Source organism: Scophthalmus maximus, chromosome 20, assembly GCF_022379125.1.
Source record: "Scophthalmus maximus strain ysfricsl-2021 chromosome 20, ASM2237912v1, whole genome shotgun sequence".
In the NCBI taxonomy this organism is placed as follows: Eukaryota; Metazoa; Chordata; class Actinopteri; order Pleuronectiformes; family Scophthalmidae; genus Scophthalmus; species Scophthalmus maximus.
In genome coordinates, this window is record NC_061534.1 from 8,464,278 (window position 1) to 8,490,956 (window position 26,679).

Here is a 26,679-nt window from a genome sequence, read left to right on the forward strand (position 1 = left end):
TTCCCTTCTTCCATGTTACCTAACCAGGTGTAGTTGCCAAGGATGCCTGGACTTCATTCTGGGAAGTGGGCCGTGGTAGATGTACAGGCACAGGCTACCATCCTTCTTCCTGACTCAGAAAACTGGGGTTGCATACGAGGACTAGGATTCGGTTTGCCAACCTCTCAGTAACAGTCCTGATACGTCCTCAAGGGTGATAGACATCTGCAAGCTTGGAATGCATCCAATGTCATTGCTCTCATTTGTTTCTTCACACAGCATTTTGTTGACTTTTGCTTTTTTATCTTCACCGAGGTAACTGGGGTTTAAGCCAATATGACTTTAGACCTGACCTGGAGCTTACAGACAGTAGATCTGAAAACAAGTTATGATCATGTGGTAGGGATTAAATCATTATGAATTCACTATGAAGTCAGAAAAATTACACAATGTAGTGTAGTAATGCATTCACTTTTGCAACCAATAACATTAGAGACACAATCTACATCTTATTTAGATGAACCAATTTATAACTTTATTCATTAGCACAGAAATTTCCAAGTTTGATAACCCTGAGGACACAAACAACTGGAATGTGGTGTCTTCACCAGATGTAGCAACAGCCAAACAAAACAATGTTTCTTCATCTATGGATGGTCAATGATATTATCTGAAGATCTTAGCGGATCTCGCATCATCAGGCTACTTTGGCCGAGGTTTTGGTAACACTGGATCAGCTTCCAGACATGAGTGAGCTTGTACAAGCCCTCAATAAACTGTTACAGGCAGTACCAGGCTGCAGCATATATGTATCGGGCAATTCACGAAAGAGGGACGTGACAGCGATATTTGACTTGTTGCTGAATTCTCCACAACTATATCAATGTATACAGCAAAGTATGGCCACTTACCAAAGTATGCACTGCATTGGCCTTTTGTTGTGTCCCAGTATTCATTACTACTGCGTGCATTTAGACACCTTCAGCCATGTCGATAGAATTGAGCATCTATCTTTCTGTCTATCTACATCTCATGAAAATATTCCAACAATGACACTGGATTACTTTCTCTGATTGACTCGGTTTAAACACCCAGTGCATTTTGATCTGAGGTCAGATTAAATAGAAGAAGAAAAACACTAAGCCGGGGGCTTCGTTTCCCACACGAGTGTCGCTCCCGGGCTGAGCAGGGAGTCGCGATCTGATTGGCCGAGGAGCGCACCAGCTCTGAGTAAAGCAAAGGATGCTCAGAGTGCTCAGCCAGTGCATGGATGCATGCAAAGAGGGGCCGACGACGACACCGGGACACATGCTTATTATCATGGCGATGCTCTACAGTTCTGACTCAAAACTTTGAAAGATCATTTGTTTTCCCGGCGGGGGGGGTGGATGTGTTTGCGCTGCGAGTCAAGTGTGATGTTTTGGCCGCACGCTGTGATCCCCCACTCACCGGCGCTTCCACCGACACATCCTCGCGGGAGTGATGGGCTCCAAGTTGACCAGACAGAGAAGTGTCGACCTGCCCAAGAGGAGGCGGCAGAGGCACGACGCTCACGGGGAGGGCGAGCGAAGTGGCGGCGGAGACTTGTTGTTCGCCTCGTTGATGCTCCAGTCCGACAAGCTGCCGGGGATGCTGCGGAGGACCAACCGCAGCCCGTACGTCCGGCGTGTGGCCTGGCTCCGGGAGATCCAGAGGCTGCTCCGGGAGCAGAGGATGGAGCAGGCGGCCGACGTGCTCAAACTGCTGAGAAAGGTAGACGACGATCGACGTCGGTGTTGGATCCGGTTGTCCTTTCATTCTCGGAGCACTTGAACGCGTTTAATTGTCTCGGGGAACTGGGCAGAAAAAAGTTCCCGAGTTTAAAGCCAGTTTATTTTGAATCCGCAAAGCACATATGGACTTTTTTTTATATTCACTGTGTCGATGTAAGTCTGCGAATGCTTGAGCTGCAACATTTTTATTCTCTCCAACTTGTGTCTTATACAACCGCAGTTCATCCAGTTGTCGTGTCCCTATTCCAATAAAACTAATCTGACATGCACTGGCCAGTGATGAAATAATCTGGTAAAAGCTCAGACAGACACATGATGATCACAGCAACTGGAGTAAACCCCCACTGGTAACAGGCACATGCATCTGCAGGTGTTGAAGTGAAAATCTTTCAGTCATTTACTTTTGACAACTTCACGTTGTTAAGTAAGCCCTTTTCTGTTGCACTTTGAGGACATGGCAACGACGCTGCCCCTTAGAATGCCTCAATTGATGAGGCGCTGCTGGTCTGAACCACCCACCTGTGCTGTCTGAAAGGGAACGGTCGCGGAGCCAGCTAGTTCATGTCCTGAATATTCAGTGAGCTCCACAGCAACACTGAACCCTGTGTGTTTGATGCCAGCGCTTTGAAACATCTACCAAGAGCCATTGAAAAAATAAGACTTGGCAAATTGAACAAATGTTCCTTTCGTTCTCTAATGTGACAAACCATGTTATCTTATGTGAATGACTTATGATTTCAAATAGCCTTTTCAGGGTTAAAGAGAGTCTTAATAACCCAGATGAATGGCAGCGTGCAGGCCTATCTGATCCCCCTTTCTGACATTGTTGTCTGTTTCCTGTGTTACAAAGGTTTGAAATATACACATACACATAATACACATCCATACAACATGCACGCCAATGCACACATGGCGGTGCAGTGTATCCCAACTCAGTTTCAGTATTTTGTTCAATATCTCTAATCTGCCCCTTCTGCACAGTATTGTGCCGTATGGCAGATGTGCATTGATCAGACAAGAAGAGTTTTGAAACTCCCTGCCCGCCCAGAATTAATTAATTAAAGCACGATAACAACATTGATGAGAAGCTATGGGGGTCTGCCTCCACCGAATCCTGTGTCTCTGCGCTGAAACAACTGACTGAGGATATAATACTCTTGGTGAGGGATGAATTTAAACTTCTCCGAAATGCTTCATATTCGTATTTTTGTGAAGCAGGAGGGATATGACTCATGCAAAGCTTGCTCTGAGACTTCAGTGTCTTTCCATATTTATTAAAGCGGTCCCGCAGTCAGTCATATCTTTTAAGAAAGAAAAAAGTATTTCAAAGATCAAGATGTAGATTTGTTGGTGATGGTTACAGGAGGCTTTCTCCTTAGCTCGGCATTTAAACTGCTCACGAAGCACGGATACTCTCTCCTTCGCTCACTGAGGTGAAGCCAGAGTGCTGCCACTGTTGTATGTTGTTGGGGCTGAAGCCAAGTGTCTGACTGATAATACTTCAGGACTGAAAAAAAAATAAAAAATAAAAACTGGCAGTAGATCTCCTGTTGTTGTTGTTGTTGTTGTTGTTGTTCTCCATCCGCAAAGCAGCTTTTTTTTCCCTCTCGGGGACGGATGGATTTGGAGATTATCACCTTGAGATGATGGATGCTGGAACATGTTGCTTTCACAAAAGAAAAAAGGAAGTCATTACAGAAGGGAACTAATAACACCAGCCTCCAATCTGTATCTCCACTGCAGATCTGCCTTCTGGGCCATTAAGTTGATTAGTTTGGGATCTTCTAGGTATTCACGAGTAAACAAACAATCAGCAAATCATATCAAGTCACATCAGTTATGCTACAGGATGCACACTGTAACCAATACGCAGCAATGGAGGGGACACTCATTTTGTAATGTACTGGTTTAGACCCAAGCGCGAGACACACGTAGCTATGCTGGTAATCAGCTTTATTGTTCACAAACTGCCGGCGGGCAGACAACGCCGATAGAACTGTCCCGGTGGATGACACCAACCAAGAAATCGTCAGTACGCAGGCAAGGCTCGGAGTCGGGGGCAGAAGGCATGGGTCTTTACCGGGATCGAGGCGAGACGGGAAGGTCGGGGGCAGCAGGCAGAGGTCTTTTCCGGGGTTCAGGTGAAGCGGGGAAACCAGGGACAAAGGCAGGGTCGTAACCAGGGCTGAGACGTTACGGGGAGGTCGGGGGCAGAACCAGAGTCGATACCGGGAGATCCGTCCGTGGGTAATCGCTGGAAAGTCTGACATGGAGTACAAAGAACAATCTGGCGAATGAGTGAGAGGAAGTTATATACGGACCTGATTGGTGATGAGCTGCAGCTCCGGGGCCAGGTGAGGTGCTGAGGTGGGTGTAGCTGAGTGCTCGTGCGGGACAGAGGGGAGGGGACGTGGGAATCTACTGGGCATGAAGGTGAGCTGACTGTGACAAATTTAAGTGAAACCTGTGGTGTATGAAGACCTTTTTGTATGAAGCCTAAAGTTAGCTGTCACAACGCACATTTATTTATCTCTATTTTAATCAACTTTAAATAATTCAATACAAAATGTATTAAAAAACCAAAATATCCATTAATCTATAGTAGGAAGAATCAATACTGGGCAGCTCCGGAAGTGCAACGTCTCATTTCAATTCCAGACATGGACAGTTGTTGCACATTGCACCTGCAAAGATTGACAGAAAATTGATCCTAACTTATTATCTTCATAATAGAGAATAATCTCTACTCAGTTAGTCACATGTCCTCCCTCTCTTTCTTTCTCACCACCTTTCCTCTCTGCCTTCCTGTATACATAAAGACAAGATGAATGAAATTAATTGACAAAGAGCCACATTCATGGAATATCTTGACAAAATTCAATAGACTGACACTCTCATGTCTGTACACTAATTAAGCTACAGCCTGCAGCTGATTAGCTTAGCTTAGCATAAATATATATTTTTGTGAGAGCTTTGTCAATCTTCTCACCTAACGCAGCAAAAAAAACAAAATGCACATTGTCAATCTAGGTGCATGCAACCTACAGTAATCAAGTGTACGTCAGACTCGCCTTCAGTGTGGTGAATTGAATTTCAATAAAATGCTGATGTATGTAGATCTGAATATTGGATACAAGAGCGATGTCTGTTGAAAGTTCTCCTTCATTTGATGGGGGAACATCACATACGCAACTGTAGAAATATTAATGGAGATGTGAGAAAAATCCTCCTTTCAAGTGAAAGTGCCATACATAGAGTGCAGAAGAAGAAACGATCCCTCATATGTCCTGTCACATCTGACTAACCTGACATATTGACCTCATCCTCTGGGCAATTAAGTCTTTGAAACTTCAGCTTTATGTTTTCACGTGACAACCAATCTGTTTAGACTTCATGCCCTGGATCTGGACATGATTGCATAAAGGGTCACGACATTTTGTCAAGTCAGTGAAGAATATTTAATTCTTCAAGTCCAAGGAAGAAAGTAAGTAGACAAAGCTGGAGTTGGAGTTGACAACTGTGAAGGGTTTCTTCCACTGTAGCAGAAAAAAACGTGGGCCCGGATTTGGTGCACTGTGCAGTGTATTTAATTGGATTCTAATGAACTGCATGTGTGGGATGATGTTCTGCGATTCAGAGCTCAACGCTTTGTTCAGACTGTTTGTGATGAGGCAGACATCCGATTAGGTATGAAGCTTTCACAAGGACATATGTCGTGAGATCTGAACTCATCCTGTTGATGACATGTAGGCTTCTTATGATTAGGAATCAGTCGAATTAATCCATGGGATCAGATCTCTGTATGTATTTTGGTTCCAGCTGTGAATCCCCAACAGAGCTGCACAAAAACAATCATATCTGATGCTGCAGCCGCACTACACAGTTGACGCACATGCTACTGTATCATAATTTTTTTTGGACACGTGTGGTACCCACCGTCTGCTCTAAATGAGGTTTATTGAAGGGCGGGCTGGTCTGGAGGAAAGCCCAGCATCAGGGAATCCCACAGAGCTCCGTTGCGATAAATCAACTCAAAAAGCCGGAGGAGGAGAAAATGCTGATGGGAGTTTTCCTCTTTGCCTCCACTGTGCCCTGAAGTGTTGGGACTGTCAGAGCTCATGGAGCATGTTTTACACAGCTTCAGCCTCCAGCCTGCTATTTGAGGAGCTTTTCATTTCCTATAGAGCTGACAGTATTTGCTCCTCAGCTTGTACAGCTTTACATGACAACAACAACTCATTGCTTTAAACAAGGGGATGGTGGTCCACTGAAAGACATTTTTCTATTTTAATATGAAAGCAGCAGTCCTTTAAATCATATAACAATATGCATTAACAGACTGTTAACAGTTGTAATGGAGTAGCAGAGACATACTTCATTTGACTTTCTTTTCTGTCTTACTCAAAAATTTTCATCTTCGTCATATTTTGTTTCCTCTGCTCCATTTCACATGTTCCCTGTGTGTGTGTGTGTGTGTGTGTGTGTGTGTCTGTGTGTGTGTGTGTGTGTGTGTGTGTGTGTGCTGTTGCGGCCATTTGAGGTGTCTCAAACAATGGCTGTTAATGGCCCGTTAGCACTAAAGCATCTTCAATATATATACAATCGCAAAAACAAACAGCCTGCTTATATACTTATTTACTTCTATGGAGATATAAATCAGAAATGCATTTAACTGAAATCGAAACATATTTTCCTCTGCTGGCTGTGTTTTCTGAAAAGGATGCGAAGTACCCTGTGCAATGTGAAACCTGCAAGAAGAATCTGAATTATCAACTTCCCTCGAGATATTTACTAATATTTTTTTTTAAAAGATCACTGCTTTTAGTTTACATAAACCCAATGCCCCTCACACACATGCAAACACACACACACAAGCTCAACACCCCCCACCTTCCCCATCAGCTGGGTGGGGAACACACGACGACTCTGATGGGGGAACCTTATCAGCTTGCAGCCTGATAAGAGGGCGAGATGAAAGGGAAATAATGAACAAAGCTTATAAACACTGACAATCTTTTTCCATAAAACTATCCATGAAATATCATGAATATTCAAACAAGCTCGGCTCAGATACGACTGCTTTAAATCAAGTGGGTAGAAGGAGTTACTCAAATGACTTTCCTCTCTTTTCTCCCAGGACCTGGGCCTCCAGGGGACGTCACTCAATGACATCTTGTACAAGAACGCGGCTTTCCTCAACCTGGTGGACCCCATCTCTCATGAGCTGCTGCTCAGTCTGGCCCGGGACCTGCAGTGTCCAAAAAGGGTAGGAATCCTGAAAAATGATCTGTTGGACTCCACATTTAATTAACAGGACACACTACAGAGGTGTTTGTTTGCCGAGCCCAAATTACATGCGCCAGGCTTGTTGTCAGGCTATTGTGACAACAATAAATGCTTTCATTATTCAGACATTATTTACCAGAAGATTGAAGGTTTGTTTTACAGAGGGAATGCAACAGCACACAATATTTTAAGTCGAGTCAAAGTAGTTTTATTTTTATAGCACAAAAACACAAATTTGTTTAAATTGCTTAGCAATGTCTACAACATCCATTATCTTGAGATCCTCAATTCAAACTCTTTAAAGGAGGAGCCTGGAAATGGCTGTTATATACACATCATCCGCCTGTGTAAACAGGACAACCTCCATCCTTTAACCACAATTACATCTGTGTGTAGTGAATTTGATGCTAAATATCAATATTCAAGGTAGGTAGGTATTTTTGTGTAATTTGAAAGTTCTTAATTTTAAGCATGTTATTTCAGGCATTCTTTTAGCCTTTTGAGCAAGTGCAGTCTGTAAAATTGTCATAAAGTCTTAATGTGAAAAATCTGAAGGTCACAATGAGAATTACCACTGATTCGCAGCTATAAAGAGTCACACCTGCATGAGGTATGGTGGGGTAGAGGGTTGAATGGCAAGGCCAAAGGGAGGCCCTGGGTCAGGGTTTCCCGGCTGCTGCTGTGCTCTTTCAGCACACAGTGGCAAATGGCCAGCTGCTGTGCTCCAGGACCTGCCGGTGTGTTTGTGTGTGTGTGAGATTATCTGTTTCGGTTGCTTCCTACCAGCAAGTGGTGGCAGGTTCCGACAGTAGTCATGATGCTGAGGTCAACAGGGCTGGTGGCCGTGGTCGGTGGCACTGAGGCCCGTGGGCGGCGCGGCTTGGGCACCGACAGTGAGAGCAGGTTGAGGGCAGTGACAGGTGGCAGGTGGCCAGAGGGATCAGACCGGAGAGGTTGATGCTGCTGGAGTCTTCACTGGCGTTGTAAAAATCTGTCATGTCACAGGCTATCAGTATCAGTAGCTATATCTACATATGCTATCTGTGTGTGGGTGTGGTAGTCTGACTTGACTTGGGAAGAAGCTTTTCCCTATCACTATATATGTATTTGTGCCATGAGTCATGAAGTTGCTCTTTGCCATATGGAGAAAACTGCAATTCGTTCTGTGTTTCAGGGTCCTGAATGCACAAAAAGCAGACCCCCTTCGCAATTATGCATATGGAGGTCAGATTTATTTGGTCGATAATATCAAGGGCTGATCCTGTAAAAAACAAACAGTAATTTATCCAGACCTATACATCCGCTTGTAACTTGGCATTCAAATCAAACATATTAAAATTCAAATTACATCTCAAACTCGGGTGTGAGGGCGACGGCGCTACAGAGGCAGCTCAGAGAAGCTGTAAAACACAGACCGCGGGGACCATTACTGTCTCATATCTGTTCTTATCTGATTCAGGGAGAAGATGGGTTTCCTTGAGATAAAGTCACTGTGGTGTCGTTTTATTACTTACTGAGTTCTGATGATAATCACCTGTAAGACACTGATCCGCTCTCTGTTTGCTTAGGCGAGGAAAGCCCAGGAGGAAGGGAGGGAGAACGAGGAGCTGGCAGCAGTGTTCTCCTGACTGGCTGGCGACCAGTGGCAGGATACTGTGTCAAACGTGACGGGGATGTTGAGAGGCAGTGTGCTGGATTCAAGGCCTGGCAGCGTCTGTGGCCACTGTTTTATCCGCCACACAGAAATTTACTCAGATTATATATTCAAGAAGATATTAAGGTCTTAAAATATACATCCTAATCTTATGTAATGAAGTTGTCATCAGCTACAGACCGTTAATTTAATGCATGTTTTCTTCTTCGATGAACTCTGGTTTACAAACCCACGATTCCTTTCCAACAATGTTTACAGAGTTATAGTACCGCACATTAAGGGTTGATTCTTCCAGACCACCGTTTTCTTAACAGTACGGTCACAATGCGAATCAGTATGCGCTGCTGCAACATCGTGCTCAGTCATCCAAGTGGCTGAAACAGCAGCGTTGGATGTTTCAGAGTATGAGGCATGTTTTGTTTGTCGCCCCAGAAAAGAAGTGGCAGCGGGCGCTGGTTAATCGCCTTAAGGTAAATTGCCCCTGTCCCTTTTTTCTCTCATGCCACATTGCCTCTTTCTTGTTGTCGTGTCGTACCATTAATTAGATTTAGCCTGCTCAGCGCAAACCGTTCCATTTAAAGCCTTTGACGGGGAGGAAGAGAGAAAAGAGAAGGTAAAGAGAAGGAGGGGACACGGAGGAAGACCGAGGCGCAAAGGGAAACTGAATTAATGTATCTATGTAGAAAATGTTTGAGGCAGCTGTTTTCAAAACGGCATGAAGGAAATGCTCTGCTTCCGTGTGAAAATCTGTACATCAGTAGTTTGCAGGAATAAAGAAAGGGAGATCATACATCCAGCATTTATAAATGACTTCTGCTTTGTAGATGTTTGACCCTTGTTTTTGAGTTTAGGTTAAACATAATCATAAATCATTTATGAATGATTTTTACATAGTAAATTCCCCCATGCACTCCCTCCCTAAAACAAACAGAGGAACATAGAAAACAAATAACTTAACAAATATCTAAATCTAGAAATAATATTAATAGATATTTGGGCCTTTACAACTCAAGTCAACGGGCATCCCAGTTAACATCGGTAAGATTATCAAAGTGAAAAGATATCTAAGATATTTATCTTCTCCAGCTTCAGATGAAATATCCCTGATTCATCTGACATGAGTTGGAGGTTTTTTTAATAAGGAAGTGAAGTCGACCACGTGGATATTTAACCTTTTGCCATATGAAATAGATTTGCATGTTTCATTCCTCCTTTGTGTGTGTGTGTGCGCGTTGCAGGAGACTGACTCCTTCAAGTCGACCAACAAGATCTGCCGCCAGCTGACGTACCACCTGACCCCTCACTCCAAGTGGACGAGACAGAGCGTGCCCAGAAGGAAGTCTCAGGCATGGTGAGTGTTTTTCTCTCCCCGCGCCGTCACTCTTCAGATCGAAAGATGCCACAGAACGCACATCCTCACACCAAGAGCATCAGTGCCACTCATAATCCTCCAAACAGCCGCTGTCAAATACTTGTCTGAATAAGGGGGCGTCTGAAACAAGTTCTTCGCCTTTTTTCTGGGATGATTACCGCCCCCCCCCCCCCCCCCCCCCCCCCCCCAGAATTGTAAGAATGTATTTGTGATAATGTGTTATTGAGGGATTTTTTCTTTTTCTTAAAGAACAGAACTGCAGATACATAAAGACATTTGGTAAAATCTTCTAATGTTCTTATTTGTTTGATTACGTCGTGACATGAAACGTACAGTATCATTGGGGTGGAAAACAGCACGATGCCAACCCAAGAGAATCATTTGATCCTCTGCTTTTCAGCATGTCATTACTTTTACAAATGAGTGGTTATGGAGAGTTGGACCTTTTCTTTATCTGGCTGACCTGAGGTCATTACTGAGGCAGTGGCATGGAAGGAGGATCCATCACATGCAGACATTTTGATTACCATTGAGTACCATTTCAGTGGCACAGAATGAAGAACTGGAGCCCGTGGACAGTGATAATGTTGGGAAAATCCCAACGCAGAACTAATCCACCCTACTGCTCGGATTTTTGTTCAGCAAGTTTCCCAAATGAAATGACAAAATGCCATGTGTTTAAGCTATGGTTAGGTTTGGGTACAAAAACAACTTAAATAAGGTCAGGAAAAAAGATTGTTGATTTTTGTTAATTATCATATTAAGGTTAGATTACCATAATAATAAGTGAATCGTTACGGGAACGATTGTGATTATTGTTAAATACACAACTGTCTGATTGGAATCAGGAAACAGACGGTGACCTTCCGGTGTTAAAGGTCATAGTTTTTGTGTCCCATCTATCCAATCTCCGCCCCATGTTGACTTTGCTATTTCATAGTAACGTTACATGAACATAGTATCCATTGTTTTCTAGAATTTGTTGGGACCTACTGCTCTGATTTGTGTTCAGCATGTTTTCCAAATTAAATGGAAAAAATGTGTCGTTCTTCTTGATAGGATCTCAATCCCACAATGACAAGAAAGGGTGAAATACATTGGATTCTAACAACCCAGAGTTGTTGTTTGTTTGCCATTATCCCACATCATGAATGTGTACTTCCAAAACTGTCTCCAAGAATGATCTGCTAAAACAAGATACTAAGATAACCAGCGGGAGTGAATTGTCTGAGATTTGGGCCATCAAAAGGCCTGATGCTGATTATCCTTGCGCGAGTGAAATAGAGAAAGAACAAGAGAAAGACACAGATTGACATGTCAACTGTGAAAACGCTCTGTAAACAAATGAAAAATGCTCAACAAAGGCCACAGGTACATTTGCGGAGACGTTATGATAATGATGATCATGAGGCTCCCCTCTCCCTCAGCAATTAACCCAGATTGAAAGATTTTCTTTTGACAGCCTGAGCTGACTTCCCGCCCCGCGTCTCTTGGTTGCAAGGTTTCGAAATAACACTCAACAAAACAACAAGGCAGACTCTCCCAGTGTGCTCATTAGTGAGCTCGGCTCTGTCTCTCCCACAGCCTCCACTGCAACCATCCAGACGGCAGCCCTTTACTGTGGGACCGTTTCCTCCCTCCATGTTTTCACGCCAGCTAGAACATGCAGACATGGAAGTCTTTGGATCTTAGGTCTTAGGACACAATTTACATGGTTTCAGATGCTTTGCGGATATCGATCGTTCACCCTGATCCTCCATTTCTCCATTTCTGCCTCTTTCTCAGACGGTCTCCTCATCCATCACCTCTCCACTGTCCTTTTCCTCTTGTTTTGTTCCTAGCCCTTTGATTTCTTCTATTTTAAAATCCCTCCCTTGCATCGATTTCCTTCCTCTCCTCTTTCCCCGTGGGGCTTTTCTCTCCTTCTTTTGAGAGTGAGTCCATTTTGTTCAACAGTTGCCACACAGAGCAGTTCTGCAGTTTGAGCCGAGGCTCTGGGGAATCGCTCTGTCAGACGGAGGGAAAATGAGGAGAGGTGAAATTACTGCAGGGTTGTAGATTAGAAGTCGTGTGTCTGCCTCTTTCTCCTGCCTCGCTTAAGATCTATCGAGAAGGTGATCAGTTCATGTTTAGGAATGGAAAATCAGTATTGCGTACTTACATTCTCATTTTCTCCATGAGGTGATAGTGAAAAGTCTGTTTGATAAATGTGAATAATATGCCCCGGCCTGCTCTCTAACCGTGCCTCAGATTGGATTGGTTTCATTAAATATATGCAATTGGTCTCAAATCTTACAGATATAAATCATAACTCAGGCTTTATTACTGCAGCCAGCTTTGCTTTTATAACACTGTGAGTGCAAAGCAAGTGTGTCATGCTTATTATATTATCAAGGCAATTTCATTTTTCTTTCTCTGCAGCTGCACGTGCCAGGTTTCTGAGAAGTACAGTGGTGCCGAGCCCCCAGAGGAGTTTGTAATTTTATTGTAATTGGTATTGAATTTCAGATTCATCAAGCAGCCGGCGCACTTTGATGTGATAAGAGTCACGATTGCAGATCCAATCTGAGACTAGAAGACTCATCTACTTAGTGCTAAACTTCACAAACTATGCAGACAATTCATGTTGGAAGGGAAATCTTTGTCCACATGACTTTTTAAAAAAACATTGAAAACATTGTTTAGTAGGATTTAGTTTAGTGCTAAATATTCAGTCCCGCAGATTGTGCCGATGATAAGAGTGAAACGAGTCGTGGCTGTGACAGCTGTTCGGGCAGGTGTCACCATCATGGGTGAGCATTGATAGTCTGTCTGAGTCCTGATATTTCATGCAGACCTCACACACAGACTAAAGTGCCTTTTCCTCCCACAGCTCTGTCAGGCTGTCCAAAAGTCATTTCATCACCTATTTTTTTCATTTTCACACGAGGCTCAATATTTACCAAACAGGATAATACTGATAGTATTTTTATCAGCTGACAGAAATGTGTTTAGTATGTTAAAATAACACCGTCTTCAGATAACAAGAAGCTGACGTCACCGGTACTCAGTAGAGCGCATACCTCCGGCAAGGCCCAACATTCCCCTTTAATCCAATCAAGTTGCACCAAAATAGCTCGTACTCATAGATATCAGTTTCCTAAATATGCCACTTTTTGCTGTATTCTCACATGGGCTCACTCAGACATTTTCCAGATATTTCACTGGGGGGTCTAGCTGGAAAAGTTGTAGAAAATGTCTGGAGCAACATTAGCGAACATTTGTGTTCTCACATCCAGCCCCTGGAAAATGTCTGGACTTCGTGCATGTCTTGAGTGTGTGAACTTTTCCCTCAGGTTCCTTTTTACATTCTTCACACAATTACCACCGCTGCCTTTAGTCTGTAGTCATGACGCAACACCACGAATGAGGAAGACTCCCCCCGAAAGGCCTACCCCCCTCTGTACTATCCCCTTTTTGCCTAAAGACATATTTGGACAACCCCTCATATGGACGAGGCGAGCTGAAGCATTTCTAGCAAGTTATGGTACAAAGTTGACTCAATAGCTGTGTAAAGGGAAAAAAAGAGCTAAAGAAAGAAGTTCAGACTTTCTCACCTGTGCACAGCTGGCATATTGCTGAAAGAAGTGGACATTAATATTTCATTCTCACACACACACACACACACACACACCATAGCAACTCAGACGTGGGGGTGGGGGCGTGTCAAGCTTCCTCTGATGCAAACCGGCAGCTTAAGTGTCCTAATGTGACACCAGGTGACGGAGCGCAAGAGCCACGTCGCAGCTGCAGGCCAAAGTGTGTAGGTCGGAACTAAAGTTTCAGGCCCCGACTGTCCTCAGTCTTCACTAAAGATTCTGCTCCTCTTAAATCATCTCGTATCCAAACTACCGAAAACCCTCTCTCCTGGCTCTGGTCTTGAAATACTTTCTTCCCCCTGCAACAAATCATCCTGCGCTACATCCAGTGGTTCCCCGTGGCTGCTCGGATTTCAAATCCCAGATGCTGACACAGAGAATGAGGCCAAGGTATCCACTTCCGAACTGTGCAGACCTTTTGTCTATCGTGCATTTCCGGACTACAGTTACAAATTCTCTCCCCACTTTTTCGCCAGTGTTTGAAAGATCACCACCTTCCCTCTGTCTCTGCTACCTGGATAAAATACTCATTTTCTTTAGTGGCACCTCACGTCATCCTCTTACTGCTGAATCGTACCCTGTGAGAACCCGTCTATAGGCATTTTGACTAAAACTATAGATTTGGCTGAGCGGAATTATTAGAAGTCTGTGTCTTTTCAATCGCATTTCAACAACTACTTCTATCCCTGGTTTCCTTGTCAGCTTTTCACCTGCTAATCATTAGAGAAGTGCTCGATGGGATTCTCTCACAAGTTTCTCCCTGCTCTGCTCAGGATAATTTGCCTTTAATCTTTGAAAAGTAAATCCCCCTCTACTTTCCTTCCCGGCAGTTATTTTTGAGCCTTTCTCCCGTACATTCTTCCAGGGCCACAGCAATACTGTGGAGGCACTACACCCCTCATCTTAGCTGTCCTTACTGGTGTTGGTGACATATGAATTTAAAACTTATTCTGCAGCTGACTCATACAACTTCTTATGTACAGTATGTGAAAATCCATTTCTATTTCTCTCTTCCATCCAAAGCAAACCAAGGAAAATTCAGTCTAATCTCCATCACCGGATGGATTCCAGAAAAATGAATCCTGACACTGGTGATCCCCTGACTTTACCAATAAACAAACCTTGAGTTTCACATTTGTAGTTCAGAATGAGGTCTCATATCAATCACAGAAGGGATTCCAATACAATTTGGTTCACATTTATTTTTTTTGGAACTGCCATTTTGAAGCCTCGAGTTTGGCATTTTGTCCAGCGCCATCTTGTTGTTTTTTTGAAAGCAGACGTGGGAGCAAGGGGTGGGTCTGACTGAGAGACCGTCCACTAAATATTATTATACACTGAATGGGGCGACAATTTACAAAATGAACAGCATGCTTTATTGAGGAAGACTTGAAACTAGAGATTGAGACCATAAACTCCTCAGGAGAATGTTTACTGTCGTTATAAATCAAGTGAGAAGTAGAGTCATTTTCTTATAGACTTTTGCAACCAGTGGAGTCGCCCTCTGCTGGTCATTCCAGAGAATACAGGCTTCAGGCACTTCCGCATTGGCTTCATTTTCCAGACCTGGTGACTATACGTCCATTTGTATGTACAGTCTATGTTTATGACTAAATAACTGCGAACCAATGATGTCATTCACAGCCTCGGCTGGGTTTTGTGTTTAGTGTTAATTGGAAGGCGTTAACATGCCAACAATCTAACACAAGATAGTTGATATGGCAAACATTATAAACCTGCTTGGTAATACATGTAATCATTATCACTCTAAGCATGCATGCTGACGCTGTAATTTAGCATGAAGCACAGACGCTGCCTTAGTGCCTTAGTGATTTTAATTTTTTAATCACTTGACCTCTAGTGACTAGATGATTTTTATTTTTCCATGTATTTACTACATGTGTCATCTGTCTTTCTGAAGACAAGTCAGAAATAGGACTCTCTTTGTCTCTTTCTCGCTCAGCATGCCTGACCTCTTGCTGACTTACGAGGTCAACTCCTAAGGCGTGGGAGAAAAACCTGACAACACTGAGAGAGAATATGTGAAAAATAGGAATTGGAATTTTTTCGAGCGCACAATCGCAGATGTCAGGTTTTTGAGAGGGTTTGCTCTCTCTGGTCATTTCTCTGTTTGGATCTGGAATATTCCACTCGAGTGGGTTCTGCACTCATTCTTCTCAATCTGTTTCTATTTGACCTCCACTTTTAATAGAGACTTAAAGATCCAGCCACCGTCCTCAATATGAATAATTGAGGGCTCTCGCGGAACAGTTTCAGATGCCAGAGGATGAGGGGAAGGAGGAAGAGGAGCTCAGTATCCACCGCTCCAAGCTTCAGGGCATGGGGCCATAAAAGAAATGATTAAAAAATGATTAAATATTTCGATCAGTGAATGCAGGGTTGAAGGTGTTTTTAATTTAACAGAGATTTTAAAAAACTCGAGCACGCTGCTCAAGTCTTCCTTGGTATTTATCCAGAGATTTAACCTCTCTTAAACCCTCATTGATTGGATAATAACTGTAAATCTGACATAAGGCTGCTGCTTCTTGAGAATAACAGAGACAAGGAATGTTGTGCTTCCGCTGATCTGTGGGTCTCGATCCGATAAAGATCACTCCGACTATCAAGCCCCTCGGTCTGTGTTCGGAGCCCTGCATTTTAATGCTGGTTTCATAACTGTGCCTTGACACAGGCGCACTCCTCCATGATAAACAGTTATGTAATGCAAACTGTTTTCTATGTGTTCTGTCGCAGTATTCTTTTCTCCTCAGCATCCAGTTTGTCGCATCAAATCAAATCACGGGTGAATTTATAGCTCCCCCGTACATTTTGCATTTTACACGCTGCACAGTTGAATTATGGTACATTCTGTACCAAGCAGTTTCATAATCATTGCAAATATGTTTTTTATTTTTGGTTGTAAGTCAGATTTTATAAGGTGTAATCCACGTCACATGCATGTTGGGCTGTTTGTGTCGTATTTGGTGATAACTTATAATGGTAACAAAAGTGAGATTTGCCCCCCCCAAAAAAATGACATTTAATTTTTTCCCTTCATTCTTTTTGCGGTTTTTCTTCTGTGCTCCTCCTGCCGTTGCTCTCCCTATCACTCCAGTGCAGGATGTGGTTTCCATTGAAGAATAATGTCCCTGTCTGTCTGTGCTGTTTGGCGTGTTTGACACATTCATGTCCAAAGAGCCCATTGTGGTTGTGTGAAGGAGCAGCTGAGCTGCACTCGACAGACCCCTTTTCTTATTTATGTGCTATTTAAAACTGCACCTTCACATCAGTGCAAAAGACTGGTGGGAATTGATTGTACTTCCTCTTCAAGGATTTGACTTTGCTCTGTAGAAGTTGGAGTATTTGGGGGATTTGGCCCCGTCTTTTAATGATTTTTGTCTAGATTCTCTTTTTTTTTTTTTCTTCATAAGGGCACGCTCTGTGTTGACATCAGCATTGCGACTCTCCTCCCAGACTTCAAATTCCAAGGTACCAAGAACTAAAAGACTGATCTGACCAGCCCGGAGCTGCTCCATTGACGACGTACAATGGCAGAAGCCTTAATCACCCCGTTCGCTAAATGTTTCACTGAAATTTAATCCAAATCCAAATGAGCTTCCAGGCTCATTTTTTTCCCTTCCCAGAAAATGTGCCATTATCCCTATGAAACTGGAGGACAGTAGATAGTATATGCAATCACCACTTTCATGCTTCCCAGAACATTCTCTACAGAACCGTAGTATCAGTGTGACAGTCTTTGCTCAGATTTGCATTTAAGGATTCTCATTAAAAATGACCCAAGGCGTGAGAGTCAGATTATTTGATGCGAAAACTGAGTTGAGTTAAACAAACTAGTTCAGGAAATGTTCAGCTCCGTAGCCTTGCAGTCACCGGCCTCAAGGCACGTTCAGATAAAACACAGACACAGAAACGGAGGAGCTGTCCTTTACCAGCTCACCTCTCAAGCATGAGTTTGTACATTAGACTCTCGTAGGATCTCCCACGGCTGAGCCAGAATACTGCCACTGTATTATACAGATGCCCGGAGGCAAAACAGCTCAGATCGATCCGAGGAATAAGCAAGTCAAGACCAAAGCGTTGATGAAGCAGACATTGATCTGACCGATCCCACGAGTCTGTGGAACGGCATTCGTGTTTCTCAAGTGCTTTTATTTCATTCCTCTGAAATGAGTCGAGTGTCTCTCTGCGGGCTCAGCAGGAAATAAATCTGAATTTACAGAGCCGCAGCGTTTCTCCTATTAGCTGGTAGGTATTGTCTCTGCTCAGTGACACTTTGAAATTGGCCAGATCTTCACAGTATTTAACAAATGGGCCACAGGGTTTTAAACCAGACGAGCAAGAGAAACACATTGCAACGATTGCTACAAAATATTAAGATATAAATATTTTCTCATTCGTTACTGTCAAACTGCCTGTGGTACCACTTTCTAATAAAGCATACTTTACTCTAAGAGTTTATTAGTCGTCAAGATTTATTAATGTTAATACACGATTTAGTAATATTTAGTTATATATTAAGTGTCAATATCTTTGCATGTGTATTTATGTCCCTGCAAAGTGATTATTGCTGGGTTCTGGACTGTTGGTCAGACTGTACAAGACATTTACTTCAGACTCTTGTAAACTGTGGAGGACTTTTTTTCTTCTTGTATGCTTGTTAGGGCAAAAAATATGAATAGAGATTAATAGAGAAAAGGATCAGCAGATTAATGGATGGTAGGAAAGCTGCAGCCTTAATGGTATCAACCGTCTCATAAATGTCAGAGGCAAATAAAGCAAAAAAAGTCAAACCATTAAATATATTTGTTTACTAAGCCAGACAGTCTTGAACACTCAATGCCCATTGCTATATTAAATCCCACATTAAATGAACATGGGGAAGAAGAGATATAACCTTTTGCACTCCCCCGTGTCTTACTGATCATTACTGATTCATGAGAGTTAATGAAGGGGAACATGTTTTCTATGAGGGTGAGTTTACAAGTTCCTCCCGCCATTTGTTTTAATTCTCACCCTGGCGGCAGAATATTGAAGGTTTGCAAAGACTCTCCTCTTAAAAATGTCACTGAGACATCCGAGAATGTCCTGGAAGGCTCAGCCCTTTTTTAAAATGTCCTCCGCTCCAGTTCCCCGTCTCCGTGTGGTTCAGGGGTGTTTGGTTTCATTCGAGCAGAAACTGATTGGCAGACCGGTGAGGAGGGGAAGCTGCAGACTGACGCTGATAATGAGCTCTTCACGTTTGTAACATCGGGCGAGACGACTACAGGGGACTGATTGGAGACTAACCTGACAACACTAGAAAATGAGTGTGACCGCTGAAATCGATGGCTCTGCCACGACCTTGGATGGAGAAGCCTTTATCTTGTGTTGGAATGTAGAGCGCAAAACAATAAAGATGGAGGAACACAAATGACATGTGGTGAAAAACAGTGGAAACACCAAAATGTAACTAGACTATTATTATATTATACACTCAGTTGTCAGTTTATCGGGGGACACAAGGTTATCAGGTGAGGGCACACGTCTCATGTGCATTAACGTCTTGAGCAGCAGGTCGTAAGTTCCACTCCCGTCCAGCCAGATCATCCATTGCATGTCTCTCCACTACTCTCCCATCCCTTTGCCCATCTATCTCAATCAGTAGATCCAGGTAGGATCTATTGCAGAACTGTAGCATTAGACTTCATTAATTCAGCTAGTTGTTCCTAATAATCGGAGTGTTTTTGAACATGTTAAACCTAACTGCTGGAGCGGACGTGATGTAGTTGTTAGAGTTGTCACTGGGCATCTGAGCTTGTCTCGAGTAAATCTCTGTCTCCAACGGTGGCAGCCTGTGACAACGATCAAACCCCTGTAGGCTTGTCATCCGGTGCAAATCCCATCCAGTGCAGTTTAAAAAAGACAAATTGAAATGCCTATTCCTCCGCAGCGTAACCCTCAAAATGCAGTTTCTCAAAATGCCTTGTTAAAACACACATCTTCTGGTTCTGTTCCGACCTCTTCTGTCAAGTGCGCTCCATTTCGACAACACAAACCACAGATGTTTTGATTCCCCACCTCTGGGGGTTTGCATAACCATAGTGCAGCAAGGACCCGTATTCAGTGCGTAAAAAGTTAACAATATCCCGGAGGAAAGACAGGCTATGGAAGGCAATTAGACTGTTTGCCTGAACCCACATTTAAGCAGCCAATAGTTTGACACTTGAGAGTCGGCTCTTATTAGATTCCTGCACTGTTGTATCAGTTGCTCCTGAGGATGTCAATAGATGGATTCGCCTCAGTTGTTTGCTTTTAAATGAGTCCGAGCACAGGGGGAGGCTCTGGATCCGCGTCGTGTTTATGTCGGTTGACTATCCTTTGAGGTTGTTTGTGTCTGAGCGGGTCCAAGAGGATATGCACCACTGCCTACGAGCATGGCAGCCACATCAGAGGCAGCGAGATTAGACACTTCGTTGTTGTTATCGTGTCATGGTGATGGAGTATAGTGTACACCGTGGCTTTAGAAGTCCTAGCTGTGCGAGCCTGGGCCAGCGGACAGCCGAGCAGCCTGCGGGCGGAGCTGCGCCCACGGAGCCGGGAGGCTGCGGATTTGGAAGGAAGTCTGAGGTCGCCGTGGCTCAATCTCATTAAAAGCACATTAGATTTCCACCTTCCCCCTGCACCACCCACTCAGCGACAGGACCTGCCCCTGTCTGACTCTGTCTCATCGAGAAGCCCCTCCTACGCCATCATAAGCGCGCAGATGAGAGGGCAGGGCTCCAGCAGGGGCAGGAAAACCCTCCTACAAGTTAGTCCAGGAGAACAAAAGTCAATGCTCATAATTAGCTTCATTACAGCAAAGTGCATTGACTGCACAGTTGTACAGTAAACCTTCTGTAGTCGCGAGTGTGCCAAGAATTGAAATCAATAATATTTGATTCAGCCAATGAATCTATTTACAGAAAACTAATTATTAAATATCAATCAAATAATCGGTTAATTGTCAAGCTGAGAAGGTCGATCATTTACTGGTTACAGCTACTTTGGGATGAGGATTTTCTGTTCATATCATTTTTAATTAGGCTTTTGACTGTTGGTCAGACAAGAAGAGCCATTTGAAGATGTCATCTAACTTTCATGGTAAAGGGGGACATTTTTCACTATTTTCTAACATTTTAATGACTCAACCTGAGCTTCCCAGACTTTTTGGCTCATTATCCCCGAAACCTGAGATATTTTTACTGTTACTTGTAGCATATATCTACAGGTAGTGGCCCAATTTACCAAAGAATGGAGAGGAATGAGGATTTTAAATACTTTATAGGGGCCTGAAGATGTTAAATGATTCAATAATTCATCAGCAAAAAGTATAGTTTATAACAAGAAGATTAATATATATATAATTTCTGAACTATTGATCATCTCACAATATATATTGCAGTTTCTTATAGGGCATTGAAACCGTAATATCATTTACCTTAATCGTGAATAAATAAATTATTAATTATTGACAGGATAACAAAATATCTAGATCAGCTTCAGCATTATGCAACTGCTGAGGCTGATCTAGATGTTTTGTTCTGTACATAATTATTGGAACCTTATGTGGCCAGATGACAATGTTGAGTCCAACAGACACAACAGATACAGTGAGAGTGCAATGAGGAGGGGGGAAAAGAAAAAAAGGCCATGAAACACAAAGAGCATGGAAGTGAGCGGCAATGAGCAAGCGTGAGGATATGAAGGAGGGAGAGATTTATTATAGCCTACTCCCGGAATCAATAGTCTTGGAATCACAGCCTCGGTGCTACAGATCTTTTTCTTTCCCCCTAACCGAGCGGAGAGGGTGACTGATGTCGAGAGCGCAGCCTCCCAGACAGAGAGAGATGCGAGGATAATCCTCGCTGTGCCTGAGGAAACGGGGACGAGCAAAGGCAAACAGACTAAGACAAAAGACAGGGTCGACTTCAGGCCGGTTAAACGCAGCGCTTTTCTCTTGTTTGTCGGCTTTTTTAAACAAGGTCTCCCCACACTTCCACCTCATCGTCGTTGGTTCGGCAGATGTCTTCGCTCTGACTTCCTCCGAGTCTAAATGCCAGTAAAACAAAGGGGGCTAATGCACTGCAGCAGGGTCTCTCTTAACCACTCCAGCAAGTCCTGCAGGCAGCTGCATTATAGCCCCCATGAATATTTGACCACCTTCTGGTATGGAGAGAACATTTTGTTTCATATTGCCCTGTGATATCGGCGAGGCAGCGAGGGTCACAGTGATCCAATCTGACAGGTGTGATAGTTATAGTGGTACCTTTCTCGAAGATGGATTCACCTTAAAACTATTGTGTGAAGTCATCTGGAATGAAATAGATGATCACTTGCCTTTATCACTCTTGTTTCTCTCCCAGTTATGACCCTCTTCAGTGTGTTCGTCCATCCATCATCGGCCCGTTTATCCTCCTCTCTGTCCCAAACAATATCTCCAAAGACCTCCATCAAACTCTGACAAAACCTAAAGGAAAAGTTATTGAAAATGCAAGTATTTGCTTTTTTTGGCTGAGAGATTCTGTTAATGAGAAGATTGGTTACTACCTTTGCATGTGTACAATACATATAATTCTGCTGGTCGGCCAACTTTGCTTTGCTTAAAGACTGGGAACTCCTTTCTTGGTTCTGTTCAACTCTAAAAAAAATACCAACGCGTCTCAAATTCACATGGTATAGCTTGTTTAATTCATACGAAGCTAAAGTATAAAATCTACAATTCGGCAATTAGGTTCATTTGCCAAATAGCTGGCTGCTGGCAATAACTTCATATTTAACATGAGCTGTTTTCAGACATGAGGTCTGAAAGCAGTTATATCGTCATCATGCTTCTCAACTAATTCTCAGCAAGGAAGCAAATACCAAATGACAAACCTTCCGTGTTTTGCTGCAGCGGTGCAGTTTGGTATTGATATTGATAATTTTCACTGTCTGCTACACAGCCCTTTACTATTTGACGAAAAACTTTGGACCAGATGAGATCCATTTGTGTTTGATCTGACAAGCACGATGTATATGGGCCAGATCCGGGCCGTGGCCAGAAGATACACACAAAGCATGTGGCCCAAATATGGGCAGGATTCATTTTGCTATCACAAAATACTTCAGACACAAGTGACCTGGTTTATGAAAATCCAAACAAAAGGATCCATATCCTGAACGCTCCTGAACCTCTCCTGTTTTCAATGGGTGCATCTACTACCCGGCTCAGAACAAGGTGACTCATTTGTTTCTCATTGGCTCCGTCGGCAGAGCAACTTGTTTACTTTTGCCTTTTTTGCTCTGATTTCCAAACACTTGGGAGAGAAGTGATTCCCGGAAACTGAAAACAGCTGGTGCCATTCAGTTGATGACATCCAGCCCGAGAAGCCAAATCTGCTGCTTGAGGGACTCGGACCAAGACACATTTAAGAGCAAATTCTGTGCATTATTCATTGCTACACTTTATACACTCTTATGATGAATGCTGTTTCTTTTTTTGCACACTTTGCAGTGTGGTACCTCATTACAGAGCCTTAAAAATCAATAACCTCTGTATCATTATGTAAACTTTGTTTGTTTGGAATGCGGACCGCTACAATGAGGAATTAATAAACTTTTACCTCCCTCTGCAACTGTTGCACATTTGTGCCTCAGAGATCCAACTTGTAAACAAAATGAACGTTGTTTTTGTCTCCTCTGTCACAGTCTGAAGACCACGCTGAAGAAGAAACTGTCTGGTGATGTGGTCAACCTCTCGGGCATCCCGCTGTCTGGCCGAGACGTCCACCGCGTGGCCTTCTACCTCCAGAGCAGCAGTGACGCGGTGACGGCCGTGGACCTGAGCTTCACTGAGCTCCAGGACGAGAGCTTGCGGCTGCTGCTGCCCTACCTCGGCGGCCTGCCGAAACTCACCATCCTCGCTGTGAACGGCAACCGTCTGACGATGGCAATCCTGAAAGACCTGACGGAGACAGTGAAGGATCCAAAGAAGTTCCCCTGCCTGGCCTGGATCGACATGGGCAACAACGTTGACATCTTCACCGTGCCGCAGCCGCTGCTCGTGGCCCTGCGGCGCCGCTTTGGCCTGCGCAGCAGCCTCCCCACCATCTATGAGTACAGCGAGGCGCAGGCGTTCAGCCGCTACAATCCAAACCTGGAGACCTCTGTGGAGGAGCCCAGTCTGTACGAGGAGGGAGAGGCAGAGGAGGACGATAGAGAGGAGGAGGTGGACAGGCTGGAGCTTCAAGCCTGGGGCTTTGGAGAAGTGAACGTGTCAAAAAATGTGCCACTGCACTTCTGTGGGAGGTGATCGCCCGGAGCTGCGTTCTCTTGGACTGGCAGCCCCTTATCCTCCTCTGTATCACCTGGCCCCGAGTGTAGCCTCCTGTGTGAGCAGGTGTCACTGTGGCAGAAGATGCTTGCAGTGATGCCCGTTTCTGAAAATAACTTTGAAAATAGGTAACTGTATTGTGATTCCCCCTCCGGATGCTCTGACCCGCTGAAATCCAGCAATGTGATGCGGACCGCTCTGTGTTTGTACAGACAGATTGACTTCACCTCCGTCCGTCCGGGAGAGGTCGTCGGACTGAACTGACGAGGCTTGCTGTTTCCCGTCGCTTAATGTTCTTAAAGTTTTTCTGCACTCAAACCTTGAAGCTTCCTAATATCTGTCACTATCCACTGGGGCAGCTGGGGGTTAAGTGCCTTGCACAAGGGCACCTCAGCAATAGCTGTTGAGGGAGAGAAGGAAGCGTTACTAATTCATTTATCTAGTCTGGCCTTTCTTACAACTTTGCCCCCGCTGCCCCCTTTCTGAGAAAAATCAAAGCAACTACTGTAAACATCTTCCTTACGAAATCAAACAGTTTAATTTCAGCTGATATTTTTGCTATGACATACAGTGGGGTTCAAAAGTCTGAGACCGCTCTCCAGTTCAAGTGAATTTTAAATTAAACACCAATGCAGATTATTTTTAGTCAGAGCTCACACCGAGATTTTGTTCACATCAGATGTTCTTCCAGTTTTGCCTCCAGTTGGGACACAGCAATTATTCAGGAATTGTTTTTTCAGATAAACTGTGACTTAGGGTGAATAAATGAAGCTGGCCAAAAAACATTTTTAATGACGCTTCAGTACACGCTGATGTTGCAGCCGCGCTGAGAAAAGCCAGATGCAGACGACACAGAGAGTGTTTATGCGAGAACCGCTGATGAACTGATCACTGCCTCGGCCGGGTCTCATTAGGCCCCTTCAGTCACAGATGGCGAGCGCTAGATCTATATTTTTTTCCCCGGCAAATAGGACTAGCCCCAGATAACTTTGTCCACTGGTGGTTCATGAATGATTCTATTTATGGTTCAGACCTTAAGCAACGAGAAACATGCCCATGCTGTTTTTAAAGGCACACACAGATTTGATAATGACACGATTACGAACCGCTCTTTTATCTTCTCCTGTGATAGTCTCCACATAAATCCTTGTTGTGGCATGAATAAATTGCTATAGTTTCTTTGTGACTATTCTTTTTTTTGTTGTTGCTGTTGTGTAGGTGTCATCTTTTAGTGCTGTTTTTAAAATGTGGACATGACTGTTTACTGTGGCTCAATATCAGATGCCACAGACAGAGTATGTTTATACAATCAGGTCCAAGAGTCTAACACCACTTTCCCATTCACTTAAATAGGAGAGTGCTCACAGACTATTGGACCCCACTGTAAATACTAATACATCAATAAATATCTCATAAATTTGAGTGTCTTTTGGGGGGATTCAATAAAAAAATTGTTGCATGTGAATGCAACTCTGCAAGAACACACACTGGATCCTGCCTACAGATATATTTTCCCCATGCTGTTATTCAGGAAAATCTGCTTATTTGTGTTTACAGGGATGTTAATGAACAGGATGTTGGTGTGTGTGTGCGTGTGTGAGTGTGTGTGTGTGTTTGTGTGTGTGTGTGTGTGCGCGCGCGTATGAGAGCATAATTAGAGTGTGCATCTGTGTGCATGAGCGTGTTTTGGACATGCAGAGTTAATTACTACCTTTGACCATAGAAATGAAATGTTTACTAATTAGCACTTTAAGGACATCTGCGTTCCTGCATACACAAGCTTTGTTTTTAGGGATTGCTGTTGTTGTTGTTGTTGACGACATAAGAACATACGGATTCAGTCACATCCTATCGCCTTTCAATGTGATAGATAAATCCTCAGCATTCATACAAATCACTGCCATGATGAAATCATTAGTAAATATTATTTAATGTCGTCTTCATGGCTCATGAAATCATGTCTCCCTTTTTAAGGGAAAACAATGTTTGCCTGCTGTTGCTTCTCAAATAAACATGACTTGAATAACAATAGCGTTTTGTGGACTCTTCTTCTTACACTGTCTGGGCATTATGAAATAATAAAGTTGTGTTTGGCAGCAGATGGAGATTCATTTATTGATGATAAATCTCCATCATTTTGATTTTGACTGCTGCAGGTTGTAAATCTTTTAACTAGAAAGATATATTTTTGGTGGTTATGAGGGCACATCTGAAATGTATTAGTTGAGCTTTTTAATAAATAAACGTTAAACTTGCATTAACCCTGGCAAAACTGTGACCTTTAAAACTTGGTAAACTGTTGCCTATTTACTCATCCAGCCGGTATAGAGCTAAATTTATTTGTTGTTTATTTGTTTCATGTTTCTGTCCATAGTAACAATAAGTTTTAGTTGTAGAGCACTTTTCTTACCAAAGTTACACAGTGCTTAACAAAAGGATCAAAAACTACAATAGACTTAAATAATTACATTAAAATAACATTAATTAAAATTCACAGAAATGGAAGCATTTCTGCAACTACAAGGTCTGTGCGAATAATCTTGGTATCTATATAAAGGTAACACTTACAAAAAAAAAAAAACATTAGTATAAATGTTACTGGGTCCGAGTAAATGAAAATGGAACAC

General features: G+C 43.2%; 1 protein-coding gene across 1 annotated transcript; it reads left to right on the forward strand.

Moving 5' to 3' along the window:
• The first annotated feature begins 1,153 nt into the window (after window positions 1–1,153).
• Window positions 1,154–26,081, forward strand: lrrc75bb (leucine rich repeat containing 75Bb). Its single transcript, XM_035608464.2, has 4 exons — window positions 1,154–1,731; window positions 6,889–7,017; window positions 9,930–10,042; window positions 23,428–26,081. The coding sequence occupies exons 1-4, from the start codon at window positions 1,462–1,464 to the stop codon at window positions 24,029–24,031; spliced, it is 1,116 nt and encodes a 371-aa protein (XP_035464357.2). The 5' UTR covers window positions 1,154–1,461; the 3' UTR covers window positions 24,032–26,081.
• The last annotated feature ends 598 nt before the right edge of the window (window positions 26,082–26,679 follow it).